This window comes from Salmo salar, chromosome 15 (assembly GCF_965601325.2).
Source record: "Salmo salar chromosome 15, fSalSal1, whole genome shotgun sequence".
In the NCBI taxonomy this organism is placed as follows: domain Eukaryota; kingdom Metazoa; phylum Chordata; class Actinopteri; order Salmoniformes; family Salmonidae; genus Salmo; species Salmo salar.
The window spans coordinates 50,065,702-50,084,031 of record NC_138305.1 but is presented as its reverse complement, the minus strand read 5'-3'; the positions used below and the strand labels follow the sequence as shown (position 1 = coordinate 50,084,031).

The following is an 18,330-nucleotide window of genomic DNA, read 5'->3' as shown; positions in this document are numbered from 1 at the left end:
ATTTGTCTTATCGTCTCCCCTTTCCTGTTATTTTATTATGTCCTATTTCTTATCCCCATCATCATAGAGATGTTCTCCTTCGATAACATATATAGATATTGGTCCATTAGTTGAATAGAAAATCTTTGAGCTACTGACAGGTGCAATGGATTGAAACACCAACACTAATTGGTGCACAGAAACAAATTACCTGATGCTTTGAATGGATCTTTTCGTGTTTTGTTCATTAGTCCATCAAACTTTAACAAAATACTAAAATATTATTTTTGTGTGAACTATCCCTTTAACAGTGCTACATTAATACAGTATGTGCTAGGGTTATTTACTGTCAAACCCACTGTTGAATATTGGTATTGGAGTATTGCAGGCAACCAACTGTGCAACAGTGAGTTATCAGAATATGTATTTTGTCAGAGGGTGAGTGACTTATTAAGGAGAAGGTGTATTATGTGTCAGTCACCAACACAACCCTGTAACCTTTTTTAATATATTTTTTTATTTATTTCACCTTTATTTAACCAGGTAGGCAAGTTGAGAACAAGTTCTCATTTACAATTGCGACCTGGCCAAGATAAAGCAAAGCAGTTCGACAACACAGAGTTACACATGGAGTAAAACAAACATACAGTCAATAATACAGTAGAAAAAAATATGTCTATATACAATGTGAGCAAATGAGGTGAGATAAGGGAGGTAAAGGCAAAAAAAGGCCATGGTGGCAAAGTAAATACAATATAGCAAGTAAAACACTGGAATGGTAGATTTGTAGTAGAAGAAAGTGCAAAGTAGAAATAGAAATAATGGGTTGCAAAGGAGCAAAATAAATAAAATAAATTAATACAGTAGGGGAAGAGGTAGTTGTTTGGGCTAAATTATAGATGGGCTATGTACAGGTGCAGTGATCTGTGAGCTGCTCTGACAGCTGGTGCTTAAAGCTAGTGAGGGAGATAAGCGTTTCCAGTTTCAGAGATTTTTGTAGTTCGTTCCAATCATTGGCAGCAGAGAACTGGAAGGAGAGACGGCCAAAGGAGGAATTGGCTTTGGGGGTGACCAGTGAGATATACCTGCTGGAGCGCGTGCTACAGGTGGGTGCTGCTATGGTGACCAGTGAGCGGAGATAAGGGGGGACTTTACCTAGCAGGGTCTTGTAGATGACCTGGAGCCAGTGGGTTTGGTGACGATTATGAAGCGAAGGCCAGCCAGCGAGAGCATACAGGTCGCAGTGGTGGGTAGTATATGGGGCTTTGGTGACAAAACGGATGGCACTGTGATAGACTGCATCCAGTTTGTTGAGTAGGGTATTGGAGGCTATTTTGTAAATGACATCGCCGAAGTCGAGGATCGGTAGGATGGTCAGTTTTATGAGGGTATGTTTGGCAGCATGAGTGAAGGATGCTTTGTTGCGAAATAGGAAGCCAATTCTAGATTTAACTTTGGATTGGAGATGTTTGATGTGAGTCTGGAAGGAGAGTTTATGATACTTGATACATGATACTTTGTGTAACTTGACTCTCTTGTCATCCTTCATTGATCTTTTGGATGCAGTTATTGAAATGTTCTGTTTTACATTGCCAATGTTGGGGGAGGGAGATTTTATTCTTCTTAGCTCCTACACTTCGGGATAGCCTAGTTCACAATGAAATAGTATCATGTTTCCATACATCAGCAGTGGTCTTAAACTAAAGTCAAGTCCATTTCCTTTTTTTGACTTGTTGGATAACAGGCATATATAAACACAGCAAATAGGCAGTGACTCATGTTCGTAGCATTCATAGTGATAGTATTGTTTTTACAAAAGAGATGCAGCAAAAAATGACAGCTCTGCACGCTAAAATAAATTAAATTGGCATACAGACTCGGTATCTCAATGTGAATGGCATCAGCATGCTTGTATTTGGAATTGTATTTTTGTCAACCTTATTTTTTATATACATTTATTATCTATTGACAGTTAAGTATATGAATATGAAAAAAGGGGAGAAAACAACTAAAGAAAGATAAATAATAATTAAAGAATTAGGTTGCGTTAAATTGAGAGCACAGGGAAGATCATCTTCCAGAATGATTTTACCCCCGGGCTTTCCCACATCATATGGATTAAGGTACCTTGGGTGTCATTAGAGCATAGAGTACAATTGGGTGATGGTTTGGCTTTAATGTAATAGAATTTCCGGGGAGTAAAGTACATTCTGTGAACAAAATTAAAGTGAATAATTTGGTGATTTGGATTTCTGGAAGATAGAGATATATTGTGCCATATTGTTTGCCAATTAAGAACATTGTTGGATGTTTGTAGATCTTTTTTCCACAATTTGTCAATTGAAAGCGGCTTGGATGAGGACTTTACTAGACGGGAATTCATTTCAGAGACGAGACCTCTTTTTCCAAGCAGTACCTTATGAAAGGGATGAAGGTGAGGCTTTGTTTTCCAAGATACCCCATGAGCGTGCATAGCAAAACGTAATTGTAAGTAGAAAAGTAATGAGGTGCCAGGCAGGTTGTACTTTTGTTGAATATCTTGGAATGCACAGAGACTGTCATGCCACATGGGAAATAAGATGGGGCACCCTCCAAATTTGGAGACCAAGATTATGGAAAATTGGTGATTGGAGGTACCAGTTCAGTGTGATTCCACATATTTTTTCAGTTAGACGCCAGAAATGAAGTGAGAAATAATAGAGCCGAATCTTAATTTAGATTGTTTCAGAGCTATGTTGGAATAGATAAGGTTTTGTAATCTGTGTTGGTGAACACATTTTTATTGTATTGGATGCCATGACAAGCAAGTTTCTGGATTTAGCCAAGTAGTGAGAATGCAGAGAAAATGACCAAGAGTACCATTGGAAGTTTGGGAGGCTTTTGTCTCTGTAATATGGAGAGTTTAATTCTTGTTTCATTGTTCGTCCAGATACATTTTGAGATTAGGGGGTGCATTTTCTTCCAGTGGCCATCAGGTGGTGCTACAAGGAGCATTGGACTTTTTTATGACAAAATGGTAGAACCTGCCCCAGGCCTGTTGGATTGCTCAGAGGGGTATACTACAAAGCAGGTGTGAGGAGTTGGTGAGGTAACTTTGATCAACTCTGAGTTCAACTCGGGATAACCGGTCATACGAAAGTGGCTCACCTTTTAGCCAGGTAAATTTCTATGGTAATTCATTATTCAGAACTAACCTGCTCTGGGGGAGGCTAACTCACAGGTAACTCCACTGAAATGACTGAGCCAATATGTTGAGGACTAATGAAATAATATTCCCTCCCTCTTGCAAAGATTGCGTCATCATCCCCTTCATTTGAGGAGACAATTGATTAAAAAATGTTTAAGAAATGTATAATGTTAAAATATATGACATATACAGTTGAAGTCGGATGTTTACATACACCTTAGCCAAATACATTTAAGCTCAGTTTTTCACAATTCCTGACATTTAATCCTAGTAAAAATACCCTGTCTTAGGTCAGTTAGGATCACCACTTTATTTTAAGAACGAAATGTCAGAATAATAGTAGAGAGAATGATTTATTTCAGCTTTTATTTCTTTCATCACATTCCCAGTGGGTCAGAAGTTTACATACCCTCAATTAGTATTTGGTTGCATTGCCTTTAAATTGTTTAACTTGGGTCAAACGTTTCAGGGTAGCCTTCCACAAGCTTCCCACAATAAGTTGGGTAAATTCCTCCTGACAGAGCTGGTGTAACTGAGTCAGGTTTGTAGGCTTCCTTGCTCGCACACGCTTTTTCAGTTCTGCCCACAAACTTTCTGTGGGATTGAGGTCAGGGCTTTGTGATGGCCACTCCAATACCTTGACTTTGTTGTCCTTAAGCCATTTTGCCACAACTTTGGAAGTATGCTTGGGGTCATTGTCCATATGGAAGACCCATTTGCGATCAAGCTTTAACTTCCTGACTGATGTCTTGAGATGTTGCTTGAATATATCCACACAATTGTCATTCCTCATGAAGCCATCTATTTTGTGAAGTGCACCAGTCCCTCCTGCAGCAAAGCACCCCCACAACATGATGCTGCCACCCCCGAGCTTCACGGTTGGGGTGGTGTTCTTCGGCTTGCAAGCCTCCCTCTTTTTCCTCCAAATATAACGATGGTCATTATGGCCAAACAGTTCTATTTTTGTTTCTTCAGTCCAGAGGACATTTCTCCAAAAAGTATGATCTTTGTCCCCATGTGCAGTTGCAAACCGTAGTCTGTTTTTTTTATGGCGGTTTTGGAGCAGTGGCTTCTTCCTTGCTGAGTGGCCTTTCAGGTTATGTCGATATATAACTCGTTCTACTGTGGATATAGATACTTTTGTACCCGTTTCCTCCAGCATCTTCACAAGGTTCTTTGCTGTAGTTCTGGGATTGGTTTGCACTTTTCGCACCAAAGTACGTTCATCTCTAGGAGACAGAATGCGTCTCCTTCCTGAGCGGTGTGACGGCTGCGTGGTCCCATGGTGTTTATCCTTGCGTACTATTGTTTGTACAGATGAACGTGGTACCTTCAGGCATTTGGAAATTGCTCCCAAGGATGAACCAGACTTGTGGGGGTCTACAATTTGTTTTCTGAGGTCTTGGCTGATTGCATTTGATTTTCCCATATTGTCAAGCAAAGAGGCACTGAGTTTGAAGGTAGGCCTTGAAATACATCCACAGGTACACCTCCAATTGACTCAAATTATGTCAATTAGCCTATCAGAAGCTTCTAAAGCCATGACATCATTTTCTGTAATTTTGCAAGCTGTTTAAAGTTACAGTAAACTTCTGACACACTGGAATTGTGATACAGGGTATTATAAGTGAAATGATCTCTCTGTAAACAATTGTTGGAAAAATTACTTGTGTCATGCACAAAGTAGATGTCCTAACCGACTTGGCAAAACTCTAGTTTGTTGACAAGAAATTTGTGGAGTGCTTGAAAAACGAGTTTTAATGACTCCAACCTAAGTGTGTGTAAACTTCCGACTTCAACTGTAGTAATGACAGAATGCATTTTAAACTTCACACATGACTGTGTGGCCACGCATGCCTCCAATTCATCAAGTTTGCAGATGACACAACAGTAGTAGGCCTGATTACCAACAATGACGAGACAGACTACAGGGAGGAGGTGAGGGACCTGGGAGTGTGGTGCCTGGAAAGTAACCTCTCACCCAAAGTCAACAAAACAAAGGAGCTGATTGTGGACTTCAGGAAACAGCAGACAGCAGAGGGAGCGCCCCCCTATCCACATCGACGGGCCTGCAGTGGAGAAGGTGGAAAAGCTTCAAGTTCCCCAGCGTACACATCCCTGACAAACTGAAATGGTCCGCCCACACAGACATTGTGGTGAAGGAGGCTGAAGGAGGCTGAAGAAATTTGGCTTGTGACCTAAAACACTCAAACTTTTACAGATGCACAATTGAAGCATCCTGTCAGGTTGTATCACCGCCTGGTACGGCAACTGCACCGCCCGCAACTGCAGGGCTCTCCAGAGGGTGGTGCGGTGTGCCCAACGCATCATCAGGGGCAAACTACCTGCCCTCCAGGACACTTACAGCACCCGATGTCACAGGAAGACCAAAAAGATTATCAAAGACAACAACCGCCCGAGCCACTGTCTGTTCACCCCGTTATCATCCAGAAGGCGTGGTCAGTACAGGTGCATCAAAACTGGGACCGATAGACTGAAAAACAGCTACTATCTCAAGGCCATCAGACTGTTAAATAGCCATCACTTGTCACGTTCCTCGTATTCTCCCTCATCGGAAGATATGTCGAAATCACTCGATGACCAATACGCAGCAGGTTGACTGTTCCACATCATATTTATTTTAGATGGAAACGACAAAACAAAATAAACACTCAGAGGAGAAAGGTGACAGTTTCACAGGTGAAACGAAACACAGTGCAAAATTACAATTACCCACAAAAATCAAACACAAACACACCCCACTATATGGGACTCTCAATCAAAGGCAGATAGACAACACCTGCCTTCAACTGAGAGTCCCAACCCCAATTAACCCAACAGACATACACTCACCAAACTCCACATAGAAATACCTAACCTAGAACCTACCCCAACACTCACAACCCCACTATACCATAACCAAACATAACTGCCACGTCCTGACCAAATATAATACAAAAAAACCTAAGTATATGGTCAGGACGTGACATTACCCCCCCCTAAAGGTGCATACACTGAATGCACAAAACCAACAGAAAAAAACAAAACAAAAAAAAACAACACACAATTAACCTCCTAACTAAAGGGAGGGAAGGGAGGGTGGCTGCCGTCAACGACGGCACAGTGCTACACCCCCCCTCCCCAACCCACCTATATTGGAGGTGGCTCCGGTTCTGGCCTACTGTCCAACAGACCGTAGACAGACCTGTTGGGCTTAGGACAGTAGGCAGACTTCTTTGGTTCTGGTTCGTGGGCCGACTCCGTCGGTCCCAGGCTGTAAGCAGACTCCTTCGGTTCTGGGTTGTAGGCAGAATCATCACAGTCATAGTTAATCAACTTTATTTTAGAATTGTGACCAGACTCACCCGGTTCTGGGTCACAGGCAGCTCCCCTCAGTCCCGGGTCGCAAGAGGTTGTCGGATACTCTGGTCCGCACCCCGGTGTCGGATCCTCTGGGCCGCACCCCGGTGTCGGATCCTCCGACGGCCCTGACCCAGGATTCACCAGGCTGGGGAGACATGATGGATGCCTGGCCCTGGGCACAGGCACAGGACTCACCAGGCTGGGGAGACCCACTGAAGGCCTGGTCCTGGGAGGTGGCACAGGATGAACCAGGATGGGGAGACCCACTGGAGGCCTGGTCCGAGGAGGTGGCACAGGACGGACCAGGATGGGGAGACCCACTGGAGGCCTGGTCCTGGGAGGTGGCACAGGATGAACCAGGATGGGGAGACCCACTGAAGGCCTGGTCCTGGGAGGTGGCACAGGACTCACCAGGCTGGGGAGACCCACTGAAGGCCTGGTCCTGGGAGGTGGCACAGGATGAACCAGGATGGGGAGACCCACTGGAGGCCTGGTCCGAGGAGGTGGCACAGGATGAACCAGGATGGGGAGACCCACTGAAGGCCTGGTCCTGGGAGGTGGCACAGGATGAACCAGGATGGGGAGACCCACTGGAGGCCTGGTCCGAGGAGGAGGCACAGGACTCACCAGGCTGGGGAGACCCACTGAAGGCCTGGTCCTGGGAGGTGGCACAGGACGGACCAGGATGGGGAGACCCACTGGAGGCCTGGTCCTGGGAGGTGGCACAGGATGAACCAGGATGGGGAGACCCACTGAAGGCCTGGTCCTGGGAGGTGGCACAGGATGAACCAGGATGGGGAGACCCACTGGAGGCCTGGTCCGAGGAGGAGGCACAGGATAAACCGGGCTGTGGGGGAGCACTGGAGTTCTGGTACGGACACTCTTTACCCACACTCCAGGCTGAATGCCCACTTTGGCCCGGCACGGGCGGAGAGCAGGCATTGGGCGAACTGGACCCTCCCAGCGCTCTGGAGACACAGTGCGCAACGCCGGCGCAGGATAACCTGGACCGAGGAGGCGCACTGGAGACCAGACGCGCTGAGCTGGCACCATCCGCCCTGGCTCGATGCCTGCACTCGCATGGCACTTGCGGGGGGCTGGTATGTAGCGCACCGGGCTTTGAACGCGCACTGGGGACACCGTGCGCTCCACAGCATAACACGGTGTCTTACCAGTACCACGCTGCTTCCGGTAAGCACGGGGAGTTGGCTTAGGTCTACCACCTGACTCCGCCAATCTCCCCGTGTGCCCCCCCCCAAAAAAATTGTGGGGCTGCCTCCCGTGTCCGTTGCGCTCCCTCTCCTCATACCAGCGCCTCTCAGCTCTCGCCGCCTCGATCTCCCACTGTGGGCGGCGATAATCGCCAGCTTGAGTCCATGGTCCTTTCCCGTCCAGGATTTCCTCCCAAGTCCATGACTCCAGATAGCTTTTCTCCTGGTGCCTCTCCTTGTGCTGCTCCTTCCTCTGCTGCTTGGTCCGTTGTTGGTGGGTAATTCTGTCACGTTCCTCGTATTCTCCCTCATCGGAAGATATGTCGAAATCACTCGATGACCAATACGCAGCAGGTTGACTGTTCCACATCATATTTATTTTAGATGGAAACGACAAAACAAAATAAACACTCAGAGGAGAAAGGTGACAGTTTCACAGGTGAAACGAAACACAGTGCAAAATTACAATTACCCACAAAAATCAAACACAAACACACCCCACTATATGGGACTCTCAATCAAAGGCAGATAGACAACACCTGCCTTCAACTGAGAGTCCCAACCCCAATTAACCCAACAGACATACACTCACCAAACTCCACATAGAAATACCTAACCTAGAACCTACCCCAACACTCACAACCCCACTATACCATAACCAAACATAACTGCCACGTCCTGACCAAATATAATACAAAAAAACCTAAGTATATGGTCAGGACGTGACATCACTAGCACATTAGAGGCTGCTGCCCTATATACTACCGTTCAAAAGTTTGGGGTCACTTAGAAATGTCCTTGTTTTTGAAAGAAAAGAAAATTCTGTCCATTAAAATAACATCAAATTGATCAGAAATACAGTGTAGACATTGTTAATGTTGTAAATTACTATTGTTGCTGTAAACAGCTGTTTTTTAATGGGATGTCTACATAGGCATACAGAGGCCCATTATCAGCAACCATCACGCCTGTGTTCCAATGGCACGTTGTGTTAGCTAATCCAAGTTTATAATTTTGAAAGGCAAATTTATCATTAGAAAACCCTTTTGCAATTATGTTAGCACAGCTGAAAAGTGTTTTGCTGATTAAAGAAGCAATAAAACTGGCCTTCTTTAGACTAGTTGAGTATCTGGAGCATCAGCATTTGTGGGTTCGACTACAGGCTCAAAATGGCCAGAAACAAAGAACTTTCTTCTGAAACTTGTCAATCTATTTTTGTTCTGAGAAATGAAGGCTCTTCCATGCGAGAAATTGCCAAGAAACTGAAGATCTCGTACAACAGTGTGTACTACTCCCTTCACAGAACAGCGCAAACTGGCTCTAACCAGAATAGAAAGAGCGGTGGGAGGCCCCGGTGCACAACTGAGCAAGAGGACAAGTACATTAGAGTGTCTAGTTTGAGAAACAGATGCCTCACAAGTCCTCAATTGGCAGCTTCATTAAATATTACCCGCAAAAAAACAGTCTCAACGTCAACAGTGAAGAGGCGACTCCGGGATGCTGGCCTTCTAGGCAGAGTTGCAAAGAAAAAGCCATATCTCAGACTGGCCAATAAAAGAAAAGATTAAGATGGGCAAAAGAACACAGACACTGGACAGAGGAACTCTGCCTGTTCATTGACTATTGCATAAAACATTTTTTATGATGGTAGTGGTTGTATTAATTTGGGATCTACCGCATCCCACAACTATTTGGAATATTTATTTCCCTCACAGAATAGGTCGACTTTTGTACTATGGGGGATAGTAGATTGACATAGGCTAGTGCTTTAACTGTTTGTTAGACCTACTCATCTTGTTGGCTGATGAAAAGTAAATGTGGACAGTTCTTCCAATATCTTCAATATTCACCTTGGATGTGTCTGTCTTAACTTGTATTCTGTGAGAAAGACCCGATCACGTGATGGAGAGCTGTGTGAGTGTGTACAGAGTGTGTATAGCCTGCGCAAAAAAATGTAGCAGAGCTCATGCCTTTCAAGAAACTTTTTTCAAATCTTCCTCATAACGCACGCCAAGGATAGGGGGCGCGACAGCGAATTTTGAAAAAAATACGTGCCCATTTTAAACGGCCTCCTACTCAAACTCAGAAGCTAGGATATGCATATAATTAGTAGATGTGGATAGAAAACACCCTAAAGTTTCTAAAACTGTTTGAATGGTGTCTGTGAGTATAACAGAACTCATATGGCAGTCAAAACCCCGAGACAGATCCTAACAGTGAGTGGAAATCTGATTTGCGGACTCACCTTCAGCACTTTGCCTATAAAACAAACCGTGAGTTAGGATTCATTGAGCACTTCCTATTGCTTCCACTAGATGTCCCCAGTCTTTACAAAGTGGTTTGAGTCTTCTACAGTACAAACTGACCGAAAGAGAGGCTGTTGATCTTGGTCACAGGGGGAGGGCCATTACCATTATGACGCGGGTGCCCCTGGCTACCCTCCCCTTTCGAAACGTTTAGAAAGACAATGCAACCGTCCCCCTTGAATATTATTGAAGCTCTGGTTGAAAAAGGCCCTAAAGATTTATGTTATACAACATTTGACATGTTTGAACGAACTTAAATATATATTTTTTTGCACATTCGTGACGACAAGTCCAGCGCGCCTCGTACATTATGAGTAGCCTTCGGAACGCGCTAACAAGAAGAAGCTATTGGGACATAAATTATTAACTTTTTCGAACAAAACTACATTTGTTGTGGACCTGGGATTCCTGGAAGTGCCTTCTGATGAAGATAATCAAAGGTAAGGGAATATTTACAATAGTATACAAGAGTAGATTTGATATTAGATTGTTCCAAGATGGCGCCAACCTGTCGCCTAGCCTATTTTTCTGAGCATTAGCATCCCCTTTTATTGCAAAGTGTGATTTCCCAGTAAAGTTATTTTAAAATCTGGCAATGCGGGTGCATTCACGAGATGCTAATCTATAATTCTTTGAATGACAATATTACATTTTAAAAATGTTTTCGAATAGTAATTTAGTAAATTGTAGCGCTGATTCACAGGATGCATTTGAGGGAAAATAGTTTCTCAACGTCACGCGCCGATGTAAAATGCTGTTTTTATATATAAATATGAACTTTATCGAACAAAAGAATGCATGTATTGTGTAACATGATGACCTAGGAGTGTCATCTGATGAAGATTGTCAAAGGTTAGTGCTGCATTTAGCTGTTTTTTGGTTATTTGTGACGCATGTGGTTGGTCGGAAAATGGCTATGTGGCTACTTTGACGATACACTCCTCTAACATAATCTAATGTTTTGCTTTTGCTGTAAAGCCTTTTTGAAATCGGACAACGTGTTTCGATTCAGGAGAGGTGTATCTATAAAACGGTATAAAATAGTCCTATGTTTGAAAAAAAAAATGTTGTTATGGTTCGGTTATGAATATGGCGATATGATTTTTCGCTGGATGTTGATCCCGCCTGCGGGACGAACGCTTCAAGAGTTAATAACTCTAAATTAAGCATATAGGAATACCTATTTCTTTGTTAACCGCTTAACACAGAATATGCGCACTGCCTCAAATCATTTGTAGAAAATATTTATATTTTATTCAGCTTTGTTCAATTGTATTCTTCATACTATAAAATAATAGCATGGAATTATAAGCAAATCTTGTCTGCTAAATGAACTAGTGTAGCCCACAGCCATTTGGCATAGCCACATCAGGGCCTAACATAAGGACAACTCAGAGTATGCTATTCTTTTCTTCTGAAATAGACTGCATTTTCTTCATATCATGCTTCTTTAGACCTGTCTAAAATAAATTATGGATTTATTGGGAAGATGTAGGCTATATTACATGGATTTATTAGACTTAGGCTATGTGTGGACGCCAGGAGATGCAAAATGTGTTTATGTTAATTAGCAGTCAATTACTGTGAGACCGACAGTTATTTGCTTGACAATCACCGGCTGTGACTTCCTGGTTGTTTCTGAGCAGTCGGTTGTCTATTTTTTATGTGTTATTTTAGAAGCCACGTTCAAGTTTGTAGTTTGTAGAAGCGGAAGTTTGCCTAAAGTTTGGTCAAACAAAGGGAGGTTGGTGAACAGAACTCTGTTGCCATCTTACTCATGCCACAATTTGTTTCTTGCCACACAAGTCCATTTTCCATGCATTCTGAGGAATGAAATGATTGAACTTTGATTTTGGGGAAACTCAAACGATCCCTTTAATGGGAATGTGTGTTTGTTATATAACTGTGTCTCCTCTTTCTCCTCTGGTGTCTCAGACTGGACCACACCAAGGCGGCAGTGCTGCCTGAGCTCGTAGAGTTGGCTCGGGACGAGGGGAGCACGGTGCGCCTGGCCGCCTTCGACACCATCATTAACCTGCTGGAGATGTTCGACAGTGGTGAGAAACCTCATACAATGACACCACATCACCTATGTCATGCACCCTCATCACCTCATATAAAACTCATACAACCTTATCACTTCAAACAGTCTCACCTCTCACACAAAAAACCTTCTACAATCTCACCACCTCATACAAACGTCATACAAACTTTATGTGATTACCCTGCACCCTCACACAGCCGGCCCACATGGCTTTGCCACTGCTGGCACGGTAACGTCATTCAGCCCACATACTTCTGTCTGCGTGGCAGGCCATGCTACACCCTCGTACAGCCTACATAGCCGTCTCTGTGGCCATGTTGCTCTCACATTCAACTTGCACTTCTGTCTTCTTACTACAGCGTGCCTCGCAAGCAGCCCACACTACTCCCGATCTGGCGGCTCTTGTTCGCTGGCAATTTTCTACTCATTGATGTTCCAAGAGAGGACAGACGCCCACACGTTCATATTGTTCCGGAAAAGTCTTTAAGCCAAAGCAGTATTTTGACTGGAAAAGCTTTATAAAAGCACTTACAGAAAATACGGTTATAATGTTCCTATTCAATGGTTTTGATGTTCCTATTGATCCGGTTTTTTTTACTTAACGTATATCTTAGGGTTGCATATTTTTTGTTCTAGCTCTGCAGAAGCACAACTGATTTCACTACTCAACTAATACTCAAACCCTTGATTAGCTGTATATGGTGTGCTTGTGCTCTGCAAAAAAATAGGCAACCCTTGGGATTCCCAAGAACCAGAGTCTACTACAGACATAAACCTGGCTCATTAAAACCAATGCACTTCACAACCTTGTCTCTACATTGTCTGTGCGAAACACTTACTTGTCTGGCTTAGTGACACTCTTCCAAGACACCCCTGCACCCGCAGAGTTTCTTTGATATGCAAATACTATACTCGTTACAGTAGTTGGCAAACTGGCTCCAACTAAGCTGTCAGTCTTCTATCTCTTCACAAGGCTTTTGCACGCGTGTCGGGCCATCAAGGACATGGGCCGTATTCCATTCTGAAAACTGGCTACCTTCCACTTTATACTAGACGACTCACCATTGCAGATCCAAAATGGAGTGATTAGTGTATAATCAATCAGATTCGGTTCCACCTAACCATTCAATTCGCTACGTGGTGTCCCGGACCTATTGTGTTCATCTTTCAGATGTCCTTTCAGATCTGTCCAGGCAAGTTGACAGGGCAGAGAAAAGGTACCAAGATAGCTCTTATACACTCCATGGCCGCATGATGAGTGATAACGTCATATTGAGTTGAAAATAATTGCTTTGTTTTGGAATGGAATGCGGCCACTGTGTGTATGAGGGCTGACAATTCCGATTGTCCTCTCTCTGCCAGATGCCCGTTGCATTGGGAGGCAGCCCCGTCATGTCAAACTGTCTTTCTCTCTTCTCTCCCCCTCACTTTTTAGACGACAGGACGCGTGTTATCTTTCCGCTGGTGAAGACGTTCTGTGAAAAGTGCTTTAAAGCTGACGAGGCGGTGCTGGCTTCGCTGTCATTTCAGTATGGCAAGCTCTGTCACGGACTCTCAGGTGGGTTTCAGACCTCTTAAACTGGCTGCTCTGTCAGAGACTTTCAGGTGGGTTTCAGACCTCTTAAGGCCAGGCACCACACCCTAATAGGGTATTTTTTTCCCCTTATTCATATCACAATTAACTTTTACCACTTGAATGGGTCAATGTCCTCATTGTGGTTTTACAGACGGGCTCATTACGTTTATGTACAGTGGGGGAAAAAAGTATTTGATCCCCTGCTGATTTTGTACGTTTGCCCACTTACAAAGAAATGATCAGTCTATAATTTTAATAGTAGGATTATTTGAACAGTGAGAGACAGAATAACAACAAAAAAATCCAGAAAAACACATGTCAAAAATGTTATAAAATGATTTGCATTGTAATGAAGGAAATAAGTATTTGGGAATACTTTCCCAAAGCGGATCCTCTGTTTGAACCATCACCCAGGACAATGGATCGGATCCCAGTAGGCGACCCAAAACAACGGCGCCGCAGAAGCGGCAGACGGAGCGGTCTTCTGGTCAGGCTCCGTAGGCAGGCTCACCGCTCCCGAGTATACTACTCGCCAATGTCCTGTCTCTTGACAACAAGGTAGACGAAATTCGAGCAAAGGTTGCCTTCCAGAGAGACATCAGAGATTGTAACATTCTCTGTTTCACGGAAACATGACTCACTCGGGGTATGTTATCAGAGTCGGTATAGCCACCCGGTTTCTTCATGCATCACGCCAACAGAAACAAACATCTCTCTGGTAAGAAGAAGGGCGGGGGTGTATGCCTTATGATTAACGAGTCGTGGTGTGATCATAACAACATACAGAAACTGAAGTCCTTTTGTTCACCTGAACTAGAATTCCTTACAATCAAATGCCGACCGCATTATCTACCAAGAGAATTCTCTTAGATTATAATCACAGCCGTGTATATCCCCCCCACCCAAGCAGACACCTCGACGGCCCTGAAAGAACTTCATTGGACTCTATGTAAACTGAAAACCATATATCCAGAGTCTGCATGTAATGTAGCTGGGGATTTTAACAAAGCTAATCTGAAAACAAGGCTCCCTAAATTTTATCAGCATATCAAATGCGCGACCCGGGCTGACAGCATTCAGGATCATTGCTACTCTAACTTCCGCACGCATACAAAGCCCTCTCTCGCCCTTCTTTCGCCAAATCTGACCACGACTCCATTTTGTTGCTCCCAGCCTATAGACAGAAACTAAAACAGGAAACGCCCGTGCTCAGGTCTGTTCAACGCTGGTCCGACCAATCGGATTCCACGCTTCACAATCTTCGATCACGTGGACTGGGATATGTTCCGGATAGCCTCAGACAACAACATTGATGTATATGCTTATCCGCTGAGCAAGTTTATTAGCAAGTGCATCGGTGATGTTGTACCCACAGTGACTATTAAAACCTTCCTCAACCAGAAACCGTGGATTGATGGCAGCATTCGCACAAAATTGAAAGCGCGAACCACTGCTTTTAATCATGGCAAGGTGACCGGAAACATGACCGAATACAAACAGTGTAGATATTCCCTCTGCAAGGCGATCAAATAAGCTAAGCGTCAGTATAGAGTCAAAGTAGAATCGCAATTCAACGGCTCAGACATGAGATGTATGTGGCAGGGTCTACAGTCAATCACGGATTACAAAAAGAAAACCAGCCCTGTCGCGGACACTGACGTCTTGCTCCAAGACAAATTAAACAACTTCTTTGCTAGCTTTGAGGACAATACAGTGCCACTGACACGGCCCGCTACCAAAACCTGCAGTCTCTCCTTCACCGCGGCCAACGTGAGTAAAACATTTAAACATGTTAACCCTCGCAAGGCTGCCGGCCCAGGCGGCATCCTTAGCCGCATCTTTAGAGCATGCGCAGACCAGCTGGCTGGTGTGTTTACGGACATATTCAATCAATCCCTATCCCAGTCTGCTGTTCCCACATGCTTCAAGAGAGCCACCATTGTCCCTGTTCCCAAGAAAGCTAAGGTAACTGAGCTAAACAACTATCGCCCCGTAGCACTCACTACTGTCATCATGAAGTGCTTTGAGAGACTAGCCCTACCTGACACCCTATTTCTTACCGCCCCAATAGGTCCACAGACGACGCAATCGCAATCACACTGCATACTGCCCTAACCCATCTGGACAAGAGGAATACCTATGTAAGAATGCTGTTAATCGATTACAGCTCAGCATTTAACACCATAGTACTCTCCAAACTCGTCATTAAGCTTGTGACCCTGGATCTCGACCCCGCCCTGTGCAACTGGGTCCTGGACATTCTGACGAGCCGCCCCCAGGTGGTGAGGGTAGGAAAACAACATCTCCACCCTGCTGATCCTCAACACTGGGGCCCCACAAGGGTGCATTCTCAGCCCTCTCCTGTACTCCCTGTTCACCCTTGACTGCGTGGCCATGCACACCTACAACTCAATCGTCAAGTTTGTAGACTACAATACGGTCGTAGGCTTGATTACCAACAACGACGAGACAGCCTACAGAGAGGAGGTGAGGGCCCTTGGAGTGTGGTGTCAGGAAAATAACCTCACACTCAACGTCAACAAAACGAAGGAGATGATCGTGGACTTCAGGAAACAGCAGAGGGAGCACCCCCCTATCCACATTGACGGGACAGTAGTGGAGAAGGTGGAACATTTTAAGTTCCTCGGCATACACATCACGGACAAACTGAAATGGTTCACACACACAGACAGCGTGGTGAAGAAGGCGCAACAATGCCTCTTCAACCTCAGGAGGCTGAAGAAATTTGGCTTGTCACCGAAAACACTGACAATCTTTTACAGGTGCACAATCGAGAGCATCCTGTCAGACTGTATCAACGCGTGGTACGGCAACTGCTCCGCCCACAACCGTAAGTCTCTTCAGAGGGTAATGAGGTCAGCACAACGCATCACCGGGGGCAAACTACCTGCCTTCCAGGACACCTACACCACCCGATGTCACAGGAAGGCCAAAAAGATCATCAAGGACAACAACCAACCGAGCCACTGCCTGTTCACCCCGCTATCATCCAGAAGGCGTGGTCAGTACAGGTGCATCAAAGCTGGGAACGAGAGACTGGAAGTCGGAAGTTTACATACACCTTAACCAAATACATTTAAACTCAGTTTTTCACAATTCCTGACATTTAATCCTAGTAAAAATTCCTTGTCTTAGGTCAGTTAGGATCACCACTTTATTTTAAGAATGCGAAATATCAGAATAATAGTAGAGAGAATGATTTATTTCAGCTTTAATTTTTTTCATCACTTTCCCAGTGGGTCAGAAGTTTACATACACTCAATTAGTATTTGGTAGCATTGCTTTTAAATTGTTTAACTTGGGTCAAACGTTTGGGTAGACTTCCACAAGCTTTCCACAATAAGTTGGGTGAATTTTGGCCCATTCCTCCTGACAGAGCTGGTGTAACTGGGTCAGGTTTGTAGGCCTCCTTGCTCACACACGCTTTTTCAGTTCTGCCATCTAATTTTCTATGTTATTGAGGTCAGGGCTTTGTGATGGCCACTCCAATACCTTGACTTTGTTGCCCTTAAGCCATTTTGCCACAACTTTGGAAGTATGATTGGGGTCATTGCCCATTTGGAAGACCCATTTGCGACCAAGCTTTAACTTCCTGACTGAAATCTTGAGATGTTGCTTCAATATATACACATAATTTTCAACCTTATGATGACATCTATTTTGTGAAGTGCACCAGTCCCTCCTGCAGCAAAAAGCACCCCCACAACATGATGGTGGATGATGTTCTTCGGCTTGCAAGCATCCCCCTTTTTCCTTCAAACATAACGATGGTCATTAAGGCCAACAGTTCTATTTATGTTTCATCAGACCAGAGGACATTTCTCCATAAAGTACGATCTTTGTCCCCATGTGCAGTTGCAAACCGTAGTCTGGCTTTTTTATGGCGGTTTTGGAGCAGTGGCTTCATCCTTGCTGAGTGGCCTTTCAGTTCATGTCGATATAGGACTCGTTTTACTGTGGATATAGATACTTTTGTACCTGTTTCCTCCAGCATCTTCCCAAGGTCTTCCTTTGCTGTTATTCTGGGATTGATTTGCACTTTTCGCACCAAAGTACGTTCATCTCTAGGAGACAGAACGTGTCTCCTTCCTGAGCAGTATGATGGCTGCGTGGTCCCATGGTGTTTTTACTTGCGTGCTATTGTTCGTACAGATGAATGCGGTACCTTCAGGCGTTTGGAAATTGCTCCCAAGAAAGAACCAGACTTGTGGAGGTCTTAGCTGATTTCTTTTGATTTTCCCATGATGTCAAGCAAAGAGGCACTGAGGTTGAAGGTAGGCCTTGAAATACATCCACAGGTACACCTCCAATTGACTCAAATTATGTCAATTAGCCTATCAGAAGCTTCTAAATCCATGACATCATTTTCTGGAATTTTCCAAGCTGTTTAAAGGCTCGGTCAACTTAGTGTATGTAAACTTCTGACCCATTGGAATTGTGATACAGTGATTTAATAGATGAAATAATCTGTTTGTAAACAATTGTTGGGAAAATTACTTGTGTCATGCACAAAGCAGATGTCCTAACCGACCTGCCAAACTATAGTTTGTTAACAAGAAATTTGTGGAGTGGTTGAAAAATGAGTTTTAATGACTCCAACCTAAGTGTATGTAAACTTCCGACTTCCGACATCTGTATATACT

General features: G+C 44.2%; 1 protein-coding gene across 3 annotated transcripts in view; it reads left to right on the top strand.

Annotated features, from left to right (window-relative positions):
• ppp4r4 (protein phosphatase 4, regulatory subunit 4) overlaps positions 1-18,330 on the top strand; it is a 152,532-nt gene that overhangs the window by 87,422 nt on the left and 46,780 nt on the right. For all 3 annotated transcript variants that reach the window (XM_014145076.3, XM_014145077.3, XM_014145078.3), the window contains 2 exons: positions 11,982-12,103; positions 13,526-13,648. In XM_014145076.3, the coding sequence (XP_014000551.3) occupies positions 11,982-12,103; positions 13,526-13,648 (245 nt within the window). The remainder of the gene's footprint in view (positions 1-11,981; positions 12,104-13,525; positions 13,649-18,330) is intronic.